This window comes from Pelodiscus sinensis, chromosome 6 (genome assembly GCF_049634645.1).
Source record: "Pelodiscus sinensis isolate JC-2024 chromosome 6, ASM4963464v1, whole genome shotgun sequence".
NCBI classification, from domain to species: domain Eukaryota; kingdom Metazoa; phylum Chordata; order Testudines; family Trionychidae; genus Pelodiscus; species Pelodiscus sinensis.
Genome location: NC_134716.1, coordinates 78,641,032 through 78,659,070, shown reverse-complemented (window position 1 = coordinate 78,659,070; position 18,039 = coordinate 78,641,032). Strand labels below are relative to the sequence as shown.

At 37.3% G+C, this 18,039-nt stretch overlaps 1 protein-coding gene across 1 annotated transcript in view; it reads right to left on the bottom strand.

The window, feature by feature from the left end:
* Positions 1–411: 411 nt before the first annotated feature.
* Positions 412–18,039, bottom strand: part of EDIL3 (EGF like repeats and discoidin domains 3) — a 424,704-nt gene continuing 407,076 nt past the window's right edge. Inside the window, exon 11 of the mRNA XM_006124343.4 lies at positions 412–5,425. Within this exon, the coding sequence (XP_006124405.2) occupies positions 5,276–5,425 (150 nt within the window). The 3' untranslated portion in view covers positions 412–5,275. The remainder of the gene's footprint in view (positions 5,426–18,039) is intronic.

Sequence of the window (18,039 nt, the reverse complement as noted above, 5' to 3'; positions counted from 1 at the left end):
TTGAGATTATATTTGAGTTTTGACTGAACAGTCTAGTCAGAATCTTTATCGTCTTACTATTTCATTAACCCGTGGATGAGCAAAAGGAAGGAAGGGAGTGATCAACACATATCCATCAAAATTTGATTGATAAGACACTAGATGGTGCATATGTACTCCTGATGTCCATCCAAACAGCAGTAAAATATGTAACTGTTAATCTCCCTTGCACCTTGCAATCTTAATCTAAAGTAATAAGAGTATGTTTAGACATACCTCAATAGTTGGTTATACCAAGGACAAAATTACATACCACATGGAGGCAAAGACTGAATTAAAAATACCATGTTATATCTGAATTCACTGCCATTTAGACTGAGTAAATTTAGGTCTTCTTCAAGGTATTTCTTTATAAATACGTAAAAAATGAACTCATTTTTCAAAAGTTTTATTGTTAAGTTTGAAGACTAGACAAGGTCATACTGGTTTTACATCATCCTACATGATTTAAGTATATACAAAACCATTTGAATATTACACAGCTTGAAAGGTTGCAAAGGTCATTGTGTCTGAGTTACTTCTGTACTTACTGACACATCAGAAGCCAGCATTGAATATTATATTTCATTGTTGTATAGCAAAGATACACTCATTAGTATCCCTAGTCTTCAAAACTTACACTAACTTGTATGCAGTCATTCCGAAAGAGAAAGTCAACCTAAAAATCAGAATCAGTTGATGTGATAAGCCCTTAATAGAATGTAGATCAAACTAAACTTTGCGCCTTGTTTTCTTTTTCAGGCTATATAGCACATCACAGAGCTATAGAAAGGTGAAGCCTGACTATAAATATTTAACTGGTTCAGGGTGTAATTTAAGTAAGAGAACAATTGCACTCCAGTTTGTTGTCACTGTTACACTTTATATAAAAAATAAGGATTATTTCATAATGTTTTTCTATTTTTTCTTAGACATAGTCTCTACACTTTCTGTGTATGCGACTCCCAGTATGTTTTAGAGAGGAATCAGTGAAGAATATGTCCCTTAGTGTCAATGAATGTTATGTTATGCAAAGGAGTAAAAAAATGTTAAAAGAAAAAAAAATAATTTGCGGGCCAAACCTGACTCTCAGCTGCTATGTTAAATGTGAAGTAACTTCATAAGAGTCAATGAAGTTATTTCAGTTTTACACAGATGTCATTTGAAGCGAAATCTGGCACTGTAGCTGTACAATACAGTTTAAAGAAAGATTTCCAGCAATTAAAAATCAAATGATGTCACTAGAACAATGCACAATACAGCATTTGAAAATGTAAATGCATCATATACGATTCAATCATAAATCATCACCAAACGCTACCACAGTGTATTGAGCTTTCTCATCAAGCTCCGAAAAATGAAAGCATACAAAAATAAATAGATGGAAAAATTCAACTCTTTGAAATATAATGAAATAAGAGAAAAGTCTAAATTCTGTAACTAAATTTTGCTTTTTTATGTGCTGATGAAACTGAATTATAATCACTGAGTCAAAACAGGTTAATTCTAATCCAAACTTAAAAATGTAAAGTACTAGCAAACACATAAAAATTACTTATGAACATGGCAAGTAAATTAAAAAACCAGAGTAAAACAAATTGCTGACTTAGAGATCCTACTTTCAGAAATGGCCTCCCTTTTAGTGGGCAAAGTCAGATAGAAGTCTACATGCTATTTTTTATACCTACAATTAAATGTGGGAACAAATTAGTGCACACAAAGGAGGGGGCGAAAATGAGACCCCTTTCAATATCAGGCCCAGAAAAAAATTCAAACATTCCCACCCAGTAACTTTTTTGTGAAGACCCTAAAGTGCAAAACGTGGGCAGTATGTAATTTAACTATATACCAGTCTTCCATTTTCCAAATGGTTTTACATTAAAAATGCCATTATGATTGACTTTCTCTTTAAAATTGTTCACTACAATTGAAGACCACTCCATATATACATCATTAAGGAATGCTGCTAACACAGTTACAGACAAGACAGTAACAGTCTAGTGGCTTTTGTTATGCAGCACAAATTTTAAAAAAATAAACAAAAAACTTAGCAGTGTTGCACAGGACCTCAACATTTCTTACACATATTTTCTTTTACCTTTAGAGGACTCTTAATTAAAACCTTTGAAAATTCATGTCTAAGCCTCATAAAATAAATACTTGTATAAATAAAACAAAAGGGGTAAGTAAATTTCATTTGTTTATTTTTAAAAATGCAAGTAATTGGATATGTGCCATCAAGCAAACCTCCACAAATCAATAATACATTTTTGTTTCAAAAATTTGCCACCAAGTTTGAAGGTCTTTCAAAGTAAAATTTTCTCTTTGTGGAAAATGAGAGATTATATGCCGGTTATGAAATTCAAATTATTTGCGTTTTAAAGTAAATTTTTCCCCATTGCAGATTATGGGACAACTGTTTGTATATCTGGGAAACAGGCCCAGGTTCATATCTCAGTGATGTTATAGTATCAATAAAATGTAATGGTGACAAACAGAAATTCAGCATTATTTGGTTAAAACATATAGCACTATATATCTACATCAGCGTGTTATGAAATTAACAGAGTAAAAATAGTCAGCTCTCCAATGTTCCAAATATTAGCTTAGATAACTAAACCACTTTCCCACTCCAAGAATTTGAAAGTAAGATAATAATATACTAATTTTCATTTATCTTTAATTTGGAAAGGTGAATATCATCATCTCCTTTTACAAATAAGGAAACCAGGGCAGAAATAAAGTGACTTGCCCAAGATGGCACAATGAATAAGCAAGAGTGCGTCTACACAGCAGAACAAAACTAGAATTAAGCTACACAACTTCAGCTACATCAATTACATAGCAGAAGTCGAAATAGCTTAATTTGGTTTTGGCGCTATCTATACAGCAGGAAGTCGAAGGAAGAACATTCGTCCTTCAACTTCCCTTACTCCTCGTAAAATGAGGGTTACAGGAGTTTGAATAAGAAGTCTCCCAGCTTGACATTATTTCAAAATAATGGCTTGCAGTGTAGACATGCTCTTTACTCCAAAATAATGCTGCGTGTAGATGTACCCCAACAGAGCTGGGATTATAACAGAGGTCTCCTGATTCCCAGTTTTATTCTCTACCCATACACTGCCTCACATGCTGAGAGCTGTGCTCATGTGAAATGTTCACAGACAGCTAGCATGATGGACACTAACCCGCACATCACTGGGAACGTGTTCAGTTGGGCTGCCTCCAATACTACACAATAGATGTGGCCTGCTGCTCCCCTCTTACAGTGCTCAGTGGTCATTTGTTCTCTGGAGACTATATTCCTGACATGCCCCAGTTACAACATTCCCTGGTATAGGCTGAGTTTGTTCCTCCTTGCATCAAACATGCAGTGGTTCAGCAGCTTTTGTCCTTTTGCACCTGCAGAAGATACTACAGAATTGGATCCTATCTGACTAGGATGTTACTAAAACAATGTAACATGTCTGGAGGGACTAGAAAAGGAAGTAATTCTGTGCATAATTTTATGAGCTGAATGAAATATTGATATGGGCTTAGTTAAATAAACCAGGGAGGTGGATGGGTGTTAATCAACCTTCAACTAGCATAACCTGTAAGGATAAATTTATTACAACCCCTCCTTCTCACCAAGATAAAAGGGCTATGTGAGTATTGGTTTGGGTGAAGTGCATGCGTGCACGCTCGTGTGTGTGTATGAGGGAAGGGAGCTCAGAGAACAAAACCTGTGAGAGACAGACACAAAATGGAAGAATGCCAAGCAGCGAACTGTGAGCACAGTGTATGACCCTAGGGGGAAAAAACTAGAGTTTTGTGAGTGTGGTTTTGGCTAAAGAGGCTTGGAGTTGTAAGCTAACAAAACTATTCTTTTGTTTCTGGTTCCTCCTGCATTTGAAGAAGCAAGATTGTGTGCACTCCTTTTACATGAGAATGACTGTGTCAAAGAAAGTATCAGTCGCCATCAATTTCTCCTCTCAACTGGAACATCCTCAGGGACCCTGAACTTTTAAGAGCCACTTGATCGAAAAGGGGCAACAATGACATACAGCAAACAAACAGGGACAAATTCAGGTCTCACATTGCTCACTGACAAGCTACCATCAGAATGGAATTTGAAGAGCCCAACATTTTACATGCTCCTCTGACACCACTGACTTCACAGTCTGCAGGAACTTCTTGGCCAGCACCATGGAGGGACCATACCAGGGCAATGCCAGGGCTAGGAAAAGTAAACCTACTGCATCAGTATCTACTTCCTGATCCCACATGCACCATCCCTCACTGAGATTAAGGAGGCTTCTGAGATAAGTAATCTCATGGGCAGCTCTGTGGCGATTGCATGCCCACCCAAAGCAAGTCAGAACAGGAGCATCTATTAATGCTGTTTTTGTAGTATAAATGTGCGCCTGTGTCCATGCTAAAAATACTCAAGCCTTGAATTTGGTCAACAGTGTCTAATCTCAGCATCCTTGAAAAATAAAATTGCAAACTGAATTAATAATCTTTGCTTCAACAAAGACATTAACTCCGTAATATGCTAGAAGATTTTGTTCCACATACAAACGGGTCATCTCTTTTAAAGAAAACAATGCTGGCAATTAGATTAATGTAAAAGAGACAGCGACTATGTCAACAGCATGCATAATCCAAAGTAAACTGAGTGGAAACAAAATGCAGTTGCATGGACTCTGTAGTTTAAATAAAAGTAATGAAAGGTAGTTTGCAATATCACAAGTACTATATACCACAGAGTATCTTCCAAAATCCGTGTCATAAATACTGACAATGTTTGATAGGCACGAGGGAAACAATATAACACAGTCATCCCAGAGAAAACTTATTGCTAAAAGCTGCAGTATCTCTTTTTGCAAGTAAGATGACAGTGTGATTTGCAAACAATGTGTCAGCCCAATGTTTCTAAAGCTGCAAATGAGCTTTTTCACGCTGTTTCTCCTTTCTTGTAAAAAGGATGCTGCTGTTCTTCCCCTAACATATTTCAATTAGTGTGAACAACTCAGAAGAAAATGAGAAAAGATAATTGCACAGCGAAAGGGACAATACTGTAACAGATTGAAAGGGCAGAATCTGGTTGGATTCTTTAAAGGGCAGGCTTAGACCTCCTTACAAAAGACAGCGGGCCTACCAAAAAGTGATCACTTTTTCATGAAAAACCCATTCAACTTCCTACAGGTTTTGCACAGTTTCTTCTACAGAGATACTTTAGGAATATAGAGAATTGTGTTGCCAAAGATCCTCTTCAGTCCTCTTCTGTGCAGCCCAATAGCTCTGACCGTAAAGTGATCCTGCCATACCATGACCAAGGGAGGATCCTTATGTGCCGTGCATAGATTGGGGGGTCAATGACATTCTTTCTGTGTGTGTCATTGTCAAAATTTCCCTGGAAAACCTAGAATATAAGAAAAAAAATGATTATTTATGCTTGTATTGCAATTGATAAATACTAACACATGGAAGAAAAAGGGCTAATACAAGATTTATGTTTTCAATTGGAAAATCTGCTGACTTCGGAAAGGACAGTTCCCCAAAACTGCAGCATGGTCTTTCTCTCAGCTGGAAGCTTCTCCTTGAAAATCTTTAAAAGATCTCCAAAAAGAACCAGGACAACTTAATTATCCAATTTTATTAATTGATAACAGCACTTTAACAAGTTTACTGTTTCCCTTGAGAGTCAGGAAAATGCTTTTAAAATAAAAAGCATTTTCCTTTTATGGACTTAATGTGATTGAGTAGTTGCACATAAGGTAAAGAACCAACATCATGTAACCAGCCAACTCTCTGTGGGACCATTATCAGTGCTCTATGAGCTACCAGTATTTCATGAACCACAGTTTGACAATCTCTGACTAACTGAGGCTGGACTCCACACACTACAGCAGTGAGATGCAGTACAGACCACCTGATGAATTGCCAAACAAATAGTTCAAAAATCAGAGGACAAATGAAACCCAATTCCAAATTAAAATTTACACTATATGTGTTCCAGCTAACATACTCCAGTCCTGCACATATGCTCTGTGACACCCTATATTACAGCACTATGCTCTGAAAAAGAGCAGGAAACTTATAGGAAAACATGTCCACCAGCTGAAGGAATATAGAGACATAGATGTGTAAATAGGAGAGACAAGAACGGCAAAGGCAAGGGGAAGAGGCAGAAGGTGAACCAAGCATGGGGATTGTGAGAGGCAGGTTTAAGTGCTTTGATGGGAGAATTTAACTGTACCTCGGGTCTTAAATGTCTGCTCACTTATTCTTTTGTGTCAAGGTCCTTTTGGTTCTTTAAGTCAATGTGAAATGAATTCGCTCCAGGGATAAATTTGGTCTTTAGCCACCTACCAGATGAACCAATGTTGTATTTAATTCTATTTATGGTACCTAAATGATCACCTCTACCATAGTATCTGAACCAAAATGCAGGACTATGTAACACTTTAAAGACTAACAAGATGGTTTATTAGATGATGAGCTTTCATGTGCCAGACCCACTTCCTCAGATCAAATAGTGGAAGAAAATAGTCACAACCATATATACCAAAGGATACAATTTTAAAAAATGAACACATATGAAAAGGACAAATCACATTTCAGAACAGAAGGGGACTGAAGGGAGGCGGGGAAGGAAGGAAGGTAAGTGTCTGTGAATTAATAATATTAGAGGTGGGGAAAGTTAGATGTCTGTGAGCTAATGGTATTAGACTAAGGAATAGATTTTAAATATTCAGGCACCTAAAGATACTAGTGAACACCGAGTAGAAATTTTAGAAGCTCCAAGGTACCTACATCCCATTTAAATCAATAAGAGTTAGATGCCTGGGCACTTCTGAAAATCTCACAAGGTGTCCATATGCAATGTTAGGTGCTTAAATACCTTTAAAAGATGACTTGGGTCATGCAAGTGCTGGTGCCTAGAACTGAATCTGGGTCTAATAAGAATGATTGTTGGACTATCCATTCTGACTGTCGGATTATCCATCGCTGTGGTTAGCTTAGTCATTTCATTAATCATTATTTAGTTATTTGTAATGATTTTAAAAGTTTCAACTTAATTCCAAATAAGGGAATGTTAATAATTCTTTTCAAGTGAAAATGCAAGGATCATTTGCCAGAACTTGATCGTGCTCCTATCACATTTAATAACAAATTTCCCATTGGCTTCAATAGCATAAAAATATAAGAACATAAAAATGGCCATACTGGATCAGACCAAAAGTCCATCTAGCCCTACATCTTGTCTTCTGACAGTAGTCAATGCCAGGTGTCCCAGAGGAAATGAACAGAACAGTTAATTATCAAGTGATCCATTCCCCGTTGCCCATTCCCAGCTTCTGACTGAGACTTGGTACATCGTTACTGCCCATCCTGGCTAATAGCCATTGATAAATTTATCTAATTATTTTTTGAACCCTGTTAAAATCCTGGTCTTCACAACCTCCTCTGTGAGGAGTTCTACAGTTGACTATGCATTAGGTGAAGAAATACTTCATTTTGTTTGTTTTAAACCTGCTAACTATTAGTTTCATTTGGTAATCTCTAGTTCTTGTGGTATGGGAACAAGTAAATAACTTCCTTATTTACTTTCTCCACACCTGTCATGATTGTATTCCTACTTAGGGTATGCCTACACAGCAACATTATTTCAAAATAACTTAGTTCACATCTACACAGCAGACAGTTATTTCGAAATAATGTCAAACTACTGTCAAGATGGAGGCCTTCTTACTCAGTCGGAGGAAGAGTGCTCTATTTCAAAATAAGTGCTGTGTAGACACTCCCAGTTTTGAAATAAGCTATTCTGAAATAAGCTATGCAATTGACGTAGCTCCATTTCCATAGCTTATTTCGAGTTAAGCCCTGCTATGCTTATTTCGAGTTAATCGCCTCTTTTCTCATCCCAGTCTTATAATCTCTTCTCATCTGGCAGCTGTTCCATACCCCTAATCATTTTTGTTGCCCTTTTCTGAACTTTTTCCAATGTCAAGATATCTTTTTTGAAATGAGGTGACTATATCTGCACATAGTATTCTGGATACATAACATGGATTTATATAGAGTCAATAACATATTTTTGTCTTATTCTCTATCCCTTTTCCCTAACATTCTGTTTGCTTCTTTGACTTGCTGCATATTGAGTGGATGTTTTCAGAGAACTATTCATAATGAGTCCAAGATCTCTCTTGAGTAGTAACAGCGAAATTACTCCCTATCATTTTATACAGATAGTTGGAATTATGTTTTTCCAATATGCATTACTTTGCATTTACCAACATTAAAATTCATCTGCCATTTTGTTGCTCAATCATCTAGTTTTGTGAGATCTGCTTGAAGCTCTTTACAGTGTCTACTTTGGACTTAACTATCTGGACCATTTTGGTGTCATCTGCAAATTTTGCCATCCCACTGTTTACCCCTCTCGCAAGATCATTTATGAATATGTTGAATAGGTTTGGCCACCGGAAAGGACACCACTAGTTACCTTTCTTCTTTCTGAAAACTATTTATTTCTACCCTTTGTTTCCTGTCTTTTAACTGGTTATCAATCCATGAAAGGACCTTTCCTCTTATCCCAGGAAACTTATTTTGCATAAGAGCCTTTGGTGAGGGACCTTGTCAAAGGCTTTCTGAAAATCTAAGTACACTATAGCCACTGGATCCCTTTTGCCCGCATGCTTATTGACCCCCTCAAAGAATTCTAGTTGACTTTCCCCTAACAAATTACATTTATCTATGTGTTTGACAATTCTGTTCTTTACTATAGTTTCAATCAATTTGCCCAGTATTGAAGTTAAACTTAGCAGCCTGTAATTACCTGGAGCCCTTTTAAAAAATTGACATCACATTACCAACCCTCAGTTACTTGGTACAGAAGATAATTTTAAAGGATAGGGTACAAACAGTTAGTAGTTTTGAATTTGTCATCTGAGTTCTTTCAGAACTCTTGGGTGAATGTTATCTGGTCCTGGTGACTCATTACTGTTTAGTTTGTCACTTTGAGACAATTCCTCAGATTTGTCATCTAAAAAGAATGGCTCATGTTTGGGAATTTTCCTAACATCTTCAGCCATGAAAACCAAAGCAAATAATTCATTTAAAGTCTCTGCAATGACCTTATCATTGTTGAATGCTCTTTTAGCATCTCAATTGTCCATTGGCCCCACTTGTTTACCAGGCTTCCTGCTTCTGATGTACTTCATTTGACAAACTTTATGTTCCTTTCTATTTTCCTAATTAGGATTTAGCTTCCATTTTTTAAATGACGTCTTTTTATTTCTCACTGCTTCTTTTATTTGTTTGTTAAGTCAAAGTGGCACTTTTTTGGTTCTCATACTATATTTTTAAAAATTTTGGGTACTCATTTAAGTGAACCTATATTATGTTGTTTTTGAAAAGTTTCCATGCAGCTTACAGGGATTTTACTTTTGGTACTGTACCTTTCAATTTCTTTTTAACTAACCTCCTCATTTTTGTGTAATTCCACTTTCTGAAATGAAATGTCAGTGTTGGGCTACTGTGGTGTTTTTCCTACCACAAGAATGTTACATTTAATTATATTATGGTCACTTTTTCTGTTTGGTACAGCTATATTCACCTCTTGCACCAGATACTGTACTTCACTTAGAACTAAATCAAGAACTGTCTCTTCTCTTCTAGGTTCCAGACAACTGCTCCAAGAAGCAGACATTTAAGGTGTTAAGAAATTTCATATCTGCATCCCATTCTTTGGCGATTAGTACCCAGCCTCACAGGATATACTGTGTACTCTAATTTTCTACCACAATTATAAATATTAATATTTTCTTATATAACTCTTACTTTACTCACTATATATATATTCTTTCTCGTAAAATGAAGTTTACAGGGATGCCAGAAAAGTGCAGCTGCTTTTCTGAAAAGTTTTTTGGAAAAGCAGATGCGTTCCCTAGACGTAGCAGTTTTTCTAAGATATTTCCAGTATCCCGGAAAAACTCTGTAGTGCAGACATAGCCACAGTAGTATAAACAAGGAAGTTTTAACAGAGATGCCAAAGAATGAATGCATGGGGGACTAAAACTACCTTCTCAGCCCTAAAGGTCCTTTTATACAATGATTACAAAATAGCATAAGAAAACCAACACTTCTGCTCTCCATGTTACATAAATCCTTTGAACATAAAACATCCTTCCTGAATTGCTATCAGCCTGGCACATTGCATGATAAACTTGAATGCACCCTTCCAACCTCTTCATGAAAGATAAATTTGCCTTATTAATCAGCACCTAGTTACTATAGAGATAGGCACATTACAAGTGCATGTGTAGTTAAAATAGATTACATTAGTCTCGAAAGACAGACTACTGAGAAAACAACACTAAGGGGCTAATGAAAAAATATATTTATCATAGGATACCATTTGTAGACTGAGTGCAGTATTGATTAGATATATCAGCTGGAGCTTTAGGATAACAAGATTGCTTCTGACTAAGTTTCTTTCATAGCATTGTAACATGCTGTAAGGCAAGCTTGGTCAACAAATGTTGCTCTGTGGCAAAAAAATCCTCAGAGCTTTCAAGTTATAGCTAACAATGGTACTAAGACTACCCCCATAGTTTTGATCCCCATTGAAGAATTAAATAAGTTAACACTGGTAAACAGAGATGGATGAAAATAATATGCTATTGCAATTTTTAAAAAGTTTTCTGCACAACATTGCTTAAAGTGTCAAAACATTTTATAAAAAACTTTTCAAAAATGTCTCACTACAAAACTGATGAGAAATTTAGTTTTTTTACTGTGGAAGTTGTACACTATAGGTACACTATAGGTCTGATCTGAAAGAATCTTAGTACCTATATAATCCTGGAGCAACTTGGAGCCTCTTTGAAAACAATGGGGTCTATAATGAAGTGTGGGCCCTCGCATGCAGATCTCAATACAAAATTAGGGCAAAAGAAAAGTACATTAGATGAAAACAAAAAGGCATCAATTTCTTAATTGGATAGAAACAGGGTAATTCCCTAATTCTTGTTTCCTTATTGGAAATAAGAGTTGGGGAAGTTCTTTTTCTAGTTCACTGGCATGTTTGCTTGCACTTGGGAGCAAAAATAATATTCTAATCTAAGTCTTCAGTGCAGAACATTTTGCAGCTTGAATCAGAATCCATCTTCAAGGCTATTTTCTGATTTTGCTAGTTCACATTAAAGTGTGGTAACATTGGAATTCATCTTAGGGTGCATCTACACAGCAGGGCTTAACTTAAAATAAGCTACGGAAATTGAACTAAGTCAATTGCATAGCTTATTTTGAAATTGGGAGCATCTACACAGCCCTTGTTTTGAAATAGAGCACTTTTCTCCTCTGACTTCCCTTACTCCTCGTATGGGTTATAGGAGTCAGAGTAAGAAGTCCTTTAGCTTGACAGTATTTCAGCATTACTTCAAAATAACTGCCTGCTGTATAGACATGGACTACGTTATTTCTAAATAATGCTAGTTATGATGTTGCTGTGTAGATGTACCCTTAGTGACTTAGTTCACTTTCATTCAAGTTCCACTGAGAAGAAACTAATTGCTTGATATGGTCTCATTAGGGTGGGGTGGGAAATAAAGTGGCAGTGGCTTGCCAGAGTTAGTGTCTAATGGGCTACCACTGCCTTTTTTACCTGCGCCCCCACAGTTACTGGCAATTGCAATTCCCATTGGCCGTGGATTGCTGTTCCCAGCCAATAGAAGCTATGGGAAGTGGTGCAGACTGGGACACTGCTTCCTGTAGTTCCCATTGGCTGGGAACAGAAATCTGCACCAGTCGGATTGGCAATCACTTGTATCTGCGGAGGCGCAGGTAATTATAGTGGTGACAGCCTACCAGGAGCGAACATGGGCGGCCTGGATGCAGCCCACTTTTCAGTATTTACATGCTCCTGATTTAGGGAAAGAATTATCTTTTTAAATGACTAAAGTTTTGCCATCATCTAAGGATGATGCCATCAAAAAAATGTAAACATCCAACAGGGAATTTACTGTTCTCATCCATAATCTCATAAAAAAATGTACTGTGGGAAAATTATACCTCAGTCATAACACAAAACAGAAAACTTTGAAAATACAGATGGAATAAGAAATGTACATCTAAGTTATCAAATATCTTTGAACTCTCTAAAGGTATGTCTACACAACAGTGTTATTTCGGAATAATTTCAGTGATTCTGAAATAACGTAGTGCACGTCTACTCAGCAAGCCCATTATTTCAAAATAATTCAAAATAACGGGCTTTTTACTTTGACTTCTGTAAACCTCATTGTAGGAAGTATAAGGGAGGTCAGGAAAAGAGTGCTTTATTTCAAAATAACTGCTGTGTAGTCGTGTCCAAAGTTGAAATAAGCTATTTTGACTTAAGCTACGCAATTGATGTATCTCAAGTTGTGTAGCTTATTTTGAGTTTATCCCTGCTGTGTAGACATGCCCTAAAACCTCTAAACCCTCAACAAAATAATTTTTAATACAGTGCTTTAATCGTTATGGGTGGCTGAGCTTCTATAAACTTCTGAACTTCATAACTTTTTATGTTATTTTATCCAGATTCTACAACCCTTACTCATGTGGAAGAGTAGTTTACTCCATGAGCAGTCCAAGTGAGATCAGTGTGGCTCCTCATGGATTAGAGCAGGGGTGAGTAGAAGGGCTTCAGCGGGCTGGATACAGCCCACCAAGCAGGCTGATCCAGCCCATGGAAGTCCATCTGCTCCCCCGCCCCAGGTTAATCAGGGCCCACGGACAGGGGAGCACATGGTGGTTGACTCTAACTGACATGCGCTGGAGGGCAGGGAGTGAGAGACTTCACGCTCCCCCTGCTCCCAGGCCAATCAGGGCCTGGGGGGCAGGGGGAAGTGCGCTGTCTCCTCCTGCCCTGCTCCTGCCCTGCAAAGAGTGTGTGATGCTTAGAAGTGCCACACGCTCCTTGCAGGATGGGGGCAGGGCAGGAGGACACTTTGCATGCTGCCCTTGCCCCAAGCCCTGATTGGCCTGGGGGCGAAGAGAGTGTGTGAAGCTTCCTCCCCCCTGCAACGAGCTTGGCACTTAAGAGTCAACTGCCAGCTCCTTGCAGGGCAGGGGAAAACTTTGCATGCTCCTCCCACTACCAGGTCCTGATTGACTGGGGGGCAGGAGCGCACAAAGTGTCCTCCCACCACCAGAGACATGGGTTCCTAGAGGGAACCATCAGCTGTTCCGAACAGCTGACTGTTCTCTCGGGGCGGGGGCAAAGATTTCACATGCTCCCCCACCCTCAGACCAAACAGGGTCAGTGGGTGGGAAGCACGGAAGTGTCCTGACCCCACTCCTTCCGCCTGAGGCCCCTTACAGGGTGTCCCAAGGCCACTTCAAAAATTTCTGAAGTAACCCCTGGTCAAAAATTATTGCCCACCCCTGGATTAGAGTATTTCTTAGAGTGGAGGATGGTAGTAGAACTCGGCATTTGTTAATTGTAACAAGTCTGACAGTAGCATTCAACATGACAACAGGAAAGACAGATGCTCTAAAAAGGACACAGGCAATTGTGTGAAAGTGTGTGTGTGAGTATTTTCAATGCGTATCTGGATCCTGTGTGTCCTGGCCCTTCCGAACTGAAAAAACAGGGTACTGAAGCTGTTAAAATTCTGCAAAAAGGTCCAGTATGATATTTTGAGTATGATAATTTATTTTATACTTGCAGCCTACTCAAACAAGACTAAAAATCTGAAAAATACAGCATGGGATGCTCTGAATGATTTTTTTTAACCATAAAATGTGTCCTTTAACTGGGTATGTAATTAAGTAGCCTTGCATTGAGCAGTTATTGAATTTTTCAGTAGAGTTAACAATACTTTTATGGCACAAACAATGAATTTGAACACTGATGATGTAAGATGACTCCAGTTTTTAAAAGCTAAACAAATACCTTATGACAAAAGTTAATAATTTAAAAGAATGTCTATATACAAAATAAACTGGAAAAAAATGAAATTATTGCTAAATAATGTATTGTGAATGCTTTACACTTTATTCTCAGTCTCTGAGCTAATAACTATTTTATGGGGCATGTCAGCCTCAGGCATCTTTCAATAGGCAGTAGCAGTGAGAAAGAATGTTTGTGGGGGAGCGTCAGCAAATGTGCAGAACGGATCGCTGTGTATGGATTCTAACTCCCTACAGAAGACTTTTCTGGATAGCATGTCACGTATAAACCTAAATTAGATTAACGTGGTGGCTTGGCCATAGAAATAAAGATTCTTTAAAAAAATTCTAGGCACTATTATATTTATGATGCTGGGGGAAGATGAGAGACTAAAAATGCCAATGTTGTTATTAATATATTGCCTATTGCGATATTTCTGGGCCAAGCAAAATATTGTATACAGACTTTCTATTGGAAATGCGTTGTTGGTTGGATTAGATCTAACTAAAAAGAAAATTTTGGCACTGCTTTTATTTAGATTTGGATTCAATGTATATTAGAACTCAGTAGACTGGAAGGAGTTAAAATGGCATGAGGGATACTATTCCTTGTTTCAAACCTTTATTTTAGGGTTGTCTACTAATCACACTTAACTCATGCGATTAACTCAAAATTAATCACTATTAATTAGAGTTTTCATTGCACTGTTAAACAGAATATCAAAATTAATGTATTATATATTTTGGATTTTTTTCTACTTTTTAAAGTATATTGATTTATATTAAAGCACAGTATACAAAGTGCACAATGCTCACTTTATATTGCATTTTTGATAACTGATATTTGTTCTGTAAAACTGATCAGATTATAAAAGATGTGCAAAATAGTTAGGTCCTGCTTTCAAGACATTAAAAAGTAGAGTGACAGCGAGAAATGCCTTGGGATGTATCATCAGAGCCAGAAACTATATAGTATAGCTGAATCTTTTGTAATCACTCTAAAATCATCCTCCCTGAAGCCCTAAAGAAAAGTTTATAGTTGAAATTCTGTTGTAGAAAATCTTGTTCATTTCTTAAATGTTGAGATGGCAAGCCCTTTCATAATGCATAATTGCAGATGGCTACATTATTTAGCTAAAAGCAAAATCTGCAATATAAATACCCTAATATAATTGCTACATAAATAGTAAAATAATGTAGGTACTAACATGATGTCTAATAACCTTTCTAAATTAATTCAAGTAAAGTAATTGAAGTAAATTGACTTTAAGTTTAGAATATTTATATCAATGGGGATTTACAATCATCCTCCTGGCAAATCACCAGAGGGATCTGTCCTCCCTCCTTGGAGACAGGACACCAGTTGGACTGGTCTTTGATGAGGTGCTTGAGGTGGTCTGGCTGCATATTCAGTTTATGTCCATTGTTAGCACCCTGAAATGTCTACGGGGAAGGTGACATCAGCTTCTCTAGTTAAGTGCGGTAAAGAATCCAGAATGGCAGCAGTCAGTCTGCAAGATCAGTTAAATTGATGGGACGATCATTTCACAACACTCCTCAGTTGCCCATTGACTTCAGTCCCTCTTCCATTTGAAAAGTGGCAGAAAGTTGTGGTTGTGCCACCTTTTTTCAACAATGAAAGGATCAGGATTTCAGTCTGTTAGCTGAAGTGTGGGTAGAGACCGGGGATTTGTAACATTACCAGTGAACTGTTGTACTATGACTGCTTGGGCTTTTTCAGACTATCTGGAGCACTAATATAATCCCCAATGACTGAAAAACTTCCTAACAATCCAGGTGGTTAAACACTGGAATAAATTGCCTAGGGAGGTTGTGGAATCTCCATCACTGGAAATATTTAAGACCAGGTTGGATAGACACCTGTCAGGGATGATCTAGATGGTGCTTAATCCTGCCATGAGGGCAGGGGACTGGACTTGATGATATCTCGAGGTCCCTTCCAGTTCTAGTATTATATTATCCTATGATTCTATCTTGAATCAATGATGCACTTTGAGGCAAAGGTCAGGATATTCAGTGCAGCTTTAGAAGTGATTGTTCTACTGTTGACTAGGTATTTGCACTGAGACAGGCAGCTGAATGTAAAAAGCCATGTGCAATATTTTTCATACACTTCCTTGTGGCCTTTGATTCAATGCATTGAGCAAATTTGTGGGATCAGAATCCCTAGATTGATGGCATTATGATAGACTATTTCCATAATGGAACAGATTCCTGTATTTGAGTCAAGGGCAAGTAAATAGTATGGTTTCCCATCTCCACAGAAGTTTGACAATGCTGTTTTCTGTTACCATCATTGTTCAGTGCTGGCACTGATTGGTTGATGGAAAACTTCAGGAGGCAGCTGCCTGTGGTATTGAGCTGAATCCCATTGTAATTCAAGATCTCAAATACACTGATGACATTGTTGATCTGGTGAATTGCTGAAGGGGATGATCAGTCTGGTCAGGCAAGAAGCAATGAACTTTGGTCATTTTATTAATCCAGATAAAGAAGTGGCCTCCAACTCCAGATTACAGCAAGCTCAGTGTTCACCTGTTTGCACAGGACATTGATCAAATGGCAACTGTCAACTATTTGGGAAGCATCATAACCTGTAATGGAAGATGTTTGAAAGATGTGGACTCTTAAATAGCACCTGATGATGCCATGGTTTCAGATCCTTCAATGGCCTCTGTCAGGTCATTGTGACATCAAACTTGCTATGAAACTGCAGATTTAAGGAACTATGGTTATATGAACTCTTGTGTACTGAAGCAAAATGTGGATGCTTAGGAAGGCTAAAGAGAATGGATTAGTATTTTTGATTCTCATAATCTTCATCAGCTATTCCATAGCAAATGTCAGAACAAGACTGGAAATGAGGATACTCACAGCTGAACCCAACACTGGTTCAGTTTCAATGATATTTTTGGTATGGACTTTTTGGAATGGAAGACTAACAAATTTTGAAGCCATCACAGAGAATGTCACTATGCAACCAACAATTACATGGATGCCAAAAACTTTGGTAGCACAATAAGATTGCCAATGAACAACATAAACTGAATGGAGAATTAATTAATTAATACATAAGCAATCTCCTTACCCAACTCAGGAAGACAAAACTAATCACTTTCCAAAAATTGTTGTGAAGAATTCTCAACTTCTTTAGTAATTATTTAATATCATTATTTTATTTCAAAAGGCTATTTTAATGGCAAACTTTTCAAGAATATTTAGAATTTTAATTTAAATATCCATGTCCCATTAAACTCTAATAAAACAAATACATATTTCTGAAAATGTACTTTTTTTGGTTTTTAAAATTGTAACTTTAAGATTACCAGAAGCTTTCCAACCCAAAGAGAATAAAGGCAATTAGAAATGTGTGTCCCATTCATGAAGTATACAGTACTGAATATTTAGGATATGAATGTATTACCAAAAACAATCTATGAAGGCACAGAGTCAGAGAAAAGATTACAGCAATCAACTATGAATCTAAACAAGACTATACTTTCATAAAAGTAGGAAGAAGAAAAGTTTGAAATTAGTACTCATCACTCTCTGTTCAATGACTTTTTAACTCACCCTGTACATCTCTATAAGCAAGTTGCCACAGACAGCTAAGAGGACAAAGACCTTGGTCTCAATTTATCAAGAGAAAAGAGCCCCACCTAAGGCTGGATTAACTTTCCAAAGTGTATCTTTGCTGAAAACTCTCCCCTGAAGCATATTAAAGACACTATGGATAAGTCTACAGTGCCACTTTATTGTGCTGCAACTTTCTGGCTTAGGGATGTGAAAAAACAAGTTCCCCTGAGTGAAGCAATTTATAGAGCTGTAAATTGCCATGGTGAATGGACTCCCAGCACTGTTAACTACTGCCCTCATGGAGGTGGTGCCATGGTTACACTTTCACTTGAAAGTGCTGCTGTGGCTGCACTTTCATTTTAGAAATGCGGACAAAAGTCAGAAATAACCATTTTTTCATTTGTGTTGTTTTGTTTAATGTTGTATTTTTCATATTTTAATAAACCATGATTAATATTTGTGATTATTTTTCTTGGTTTTAATTTCAATTTTTACTAA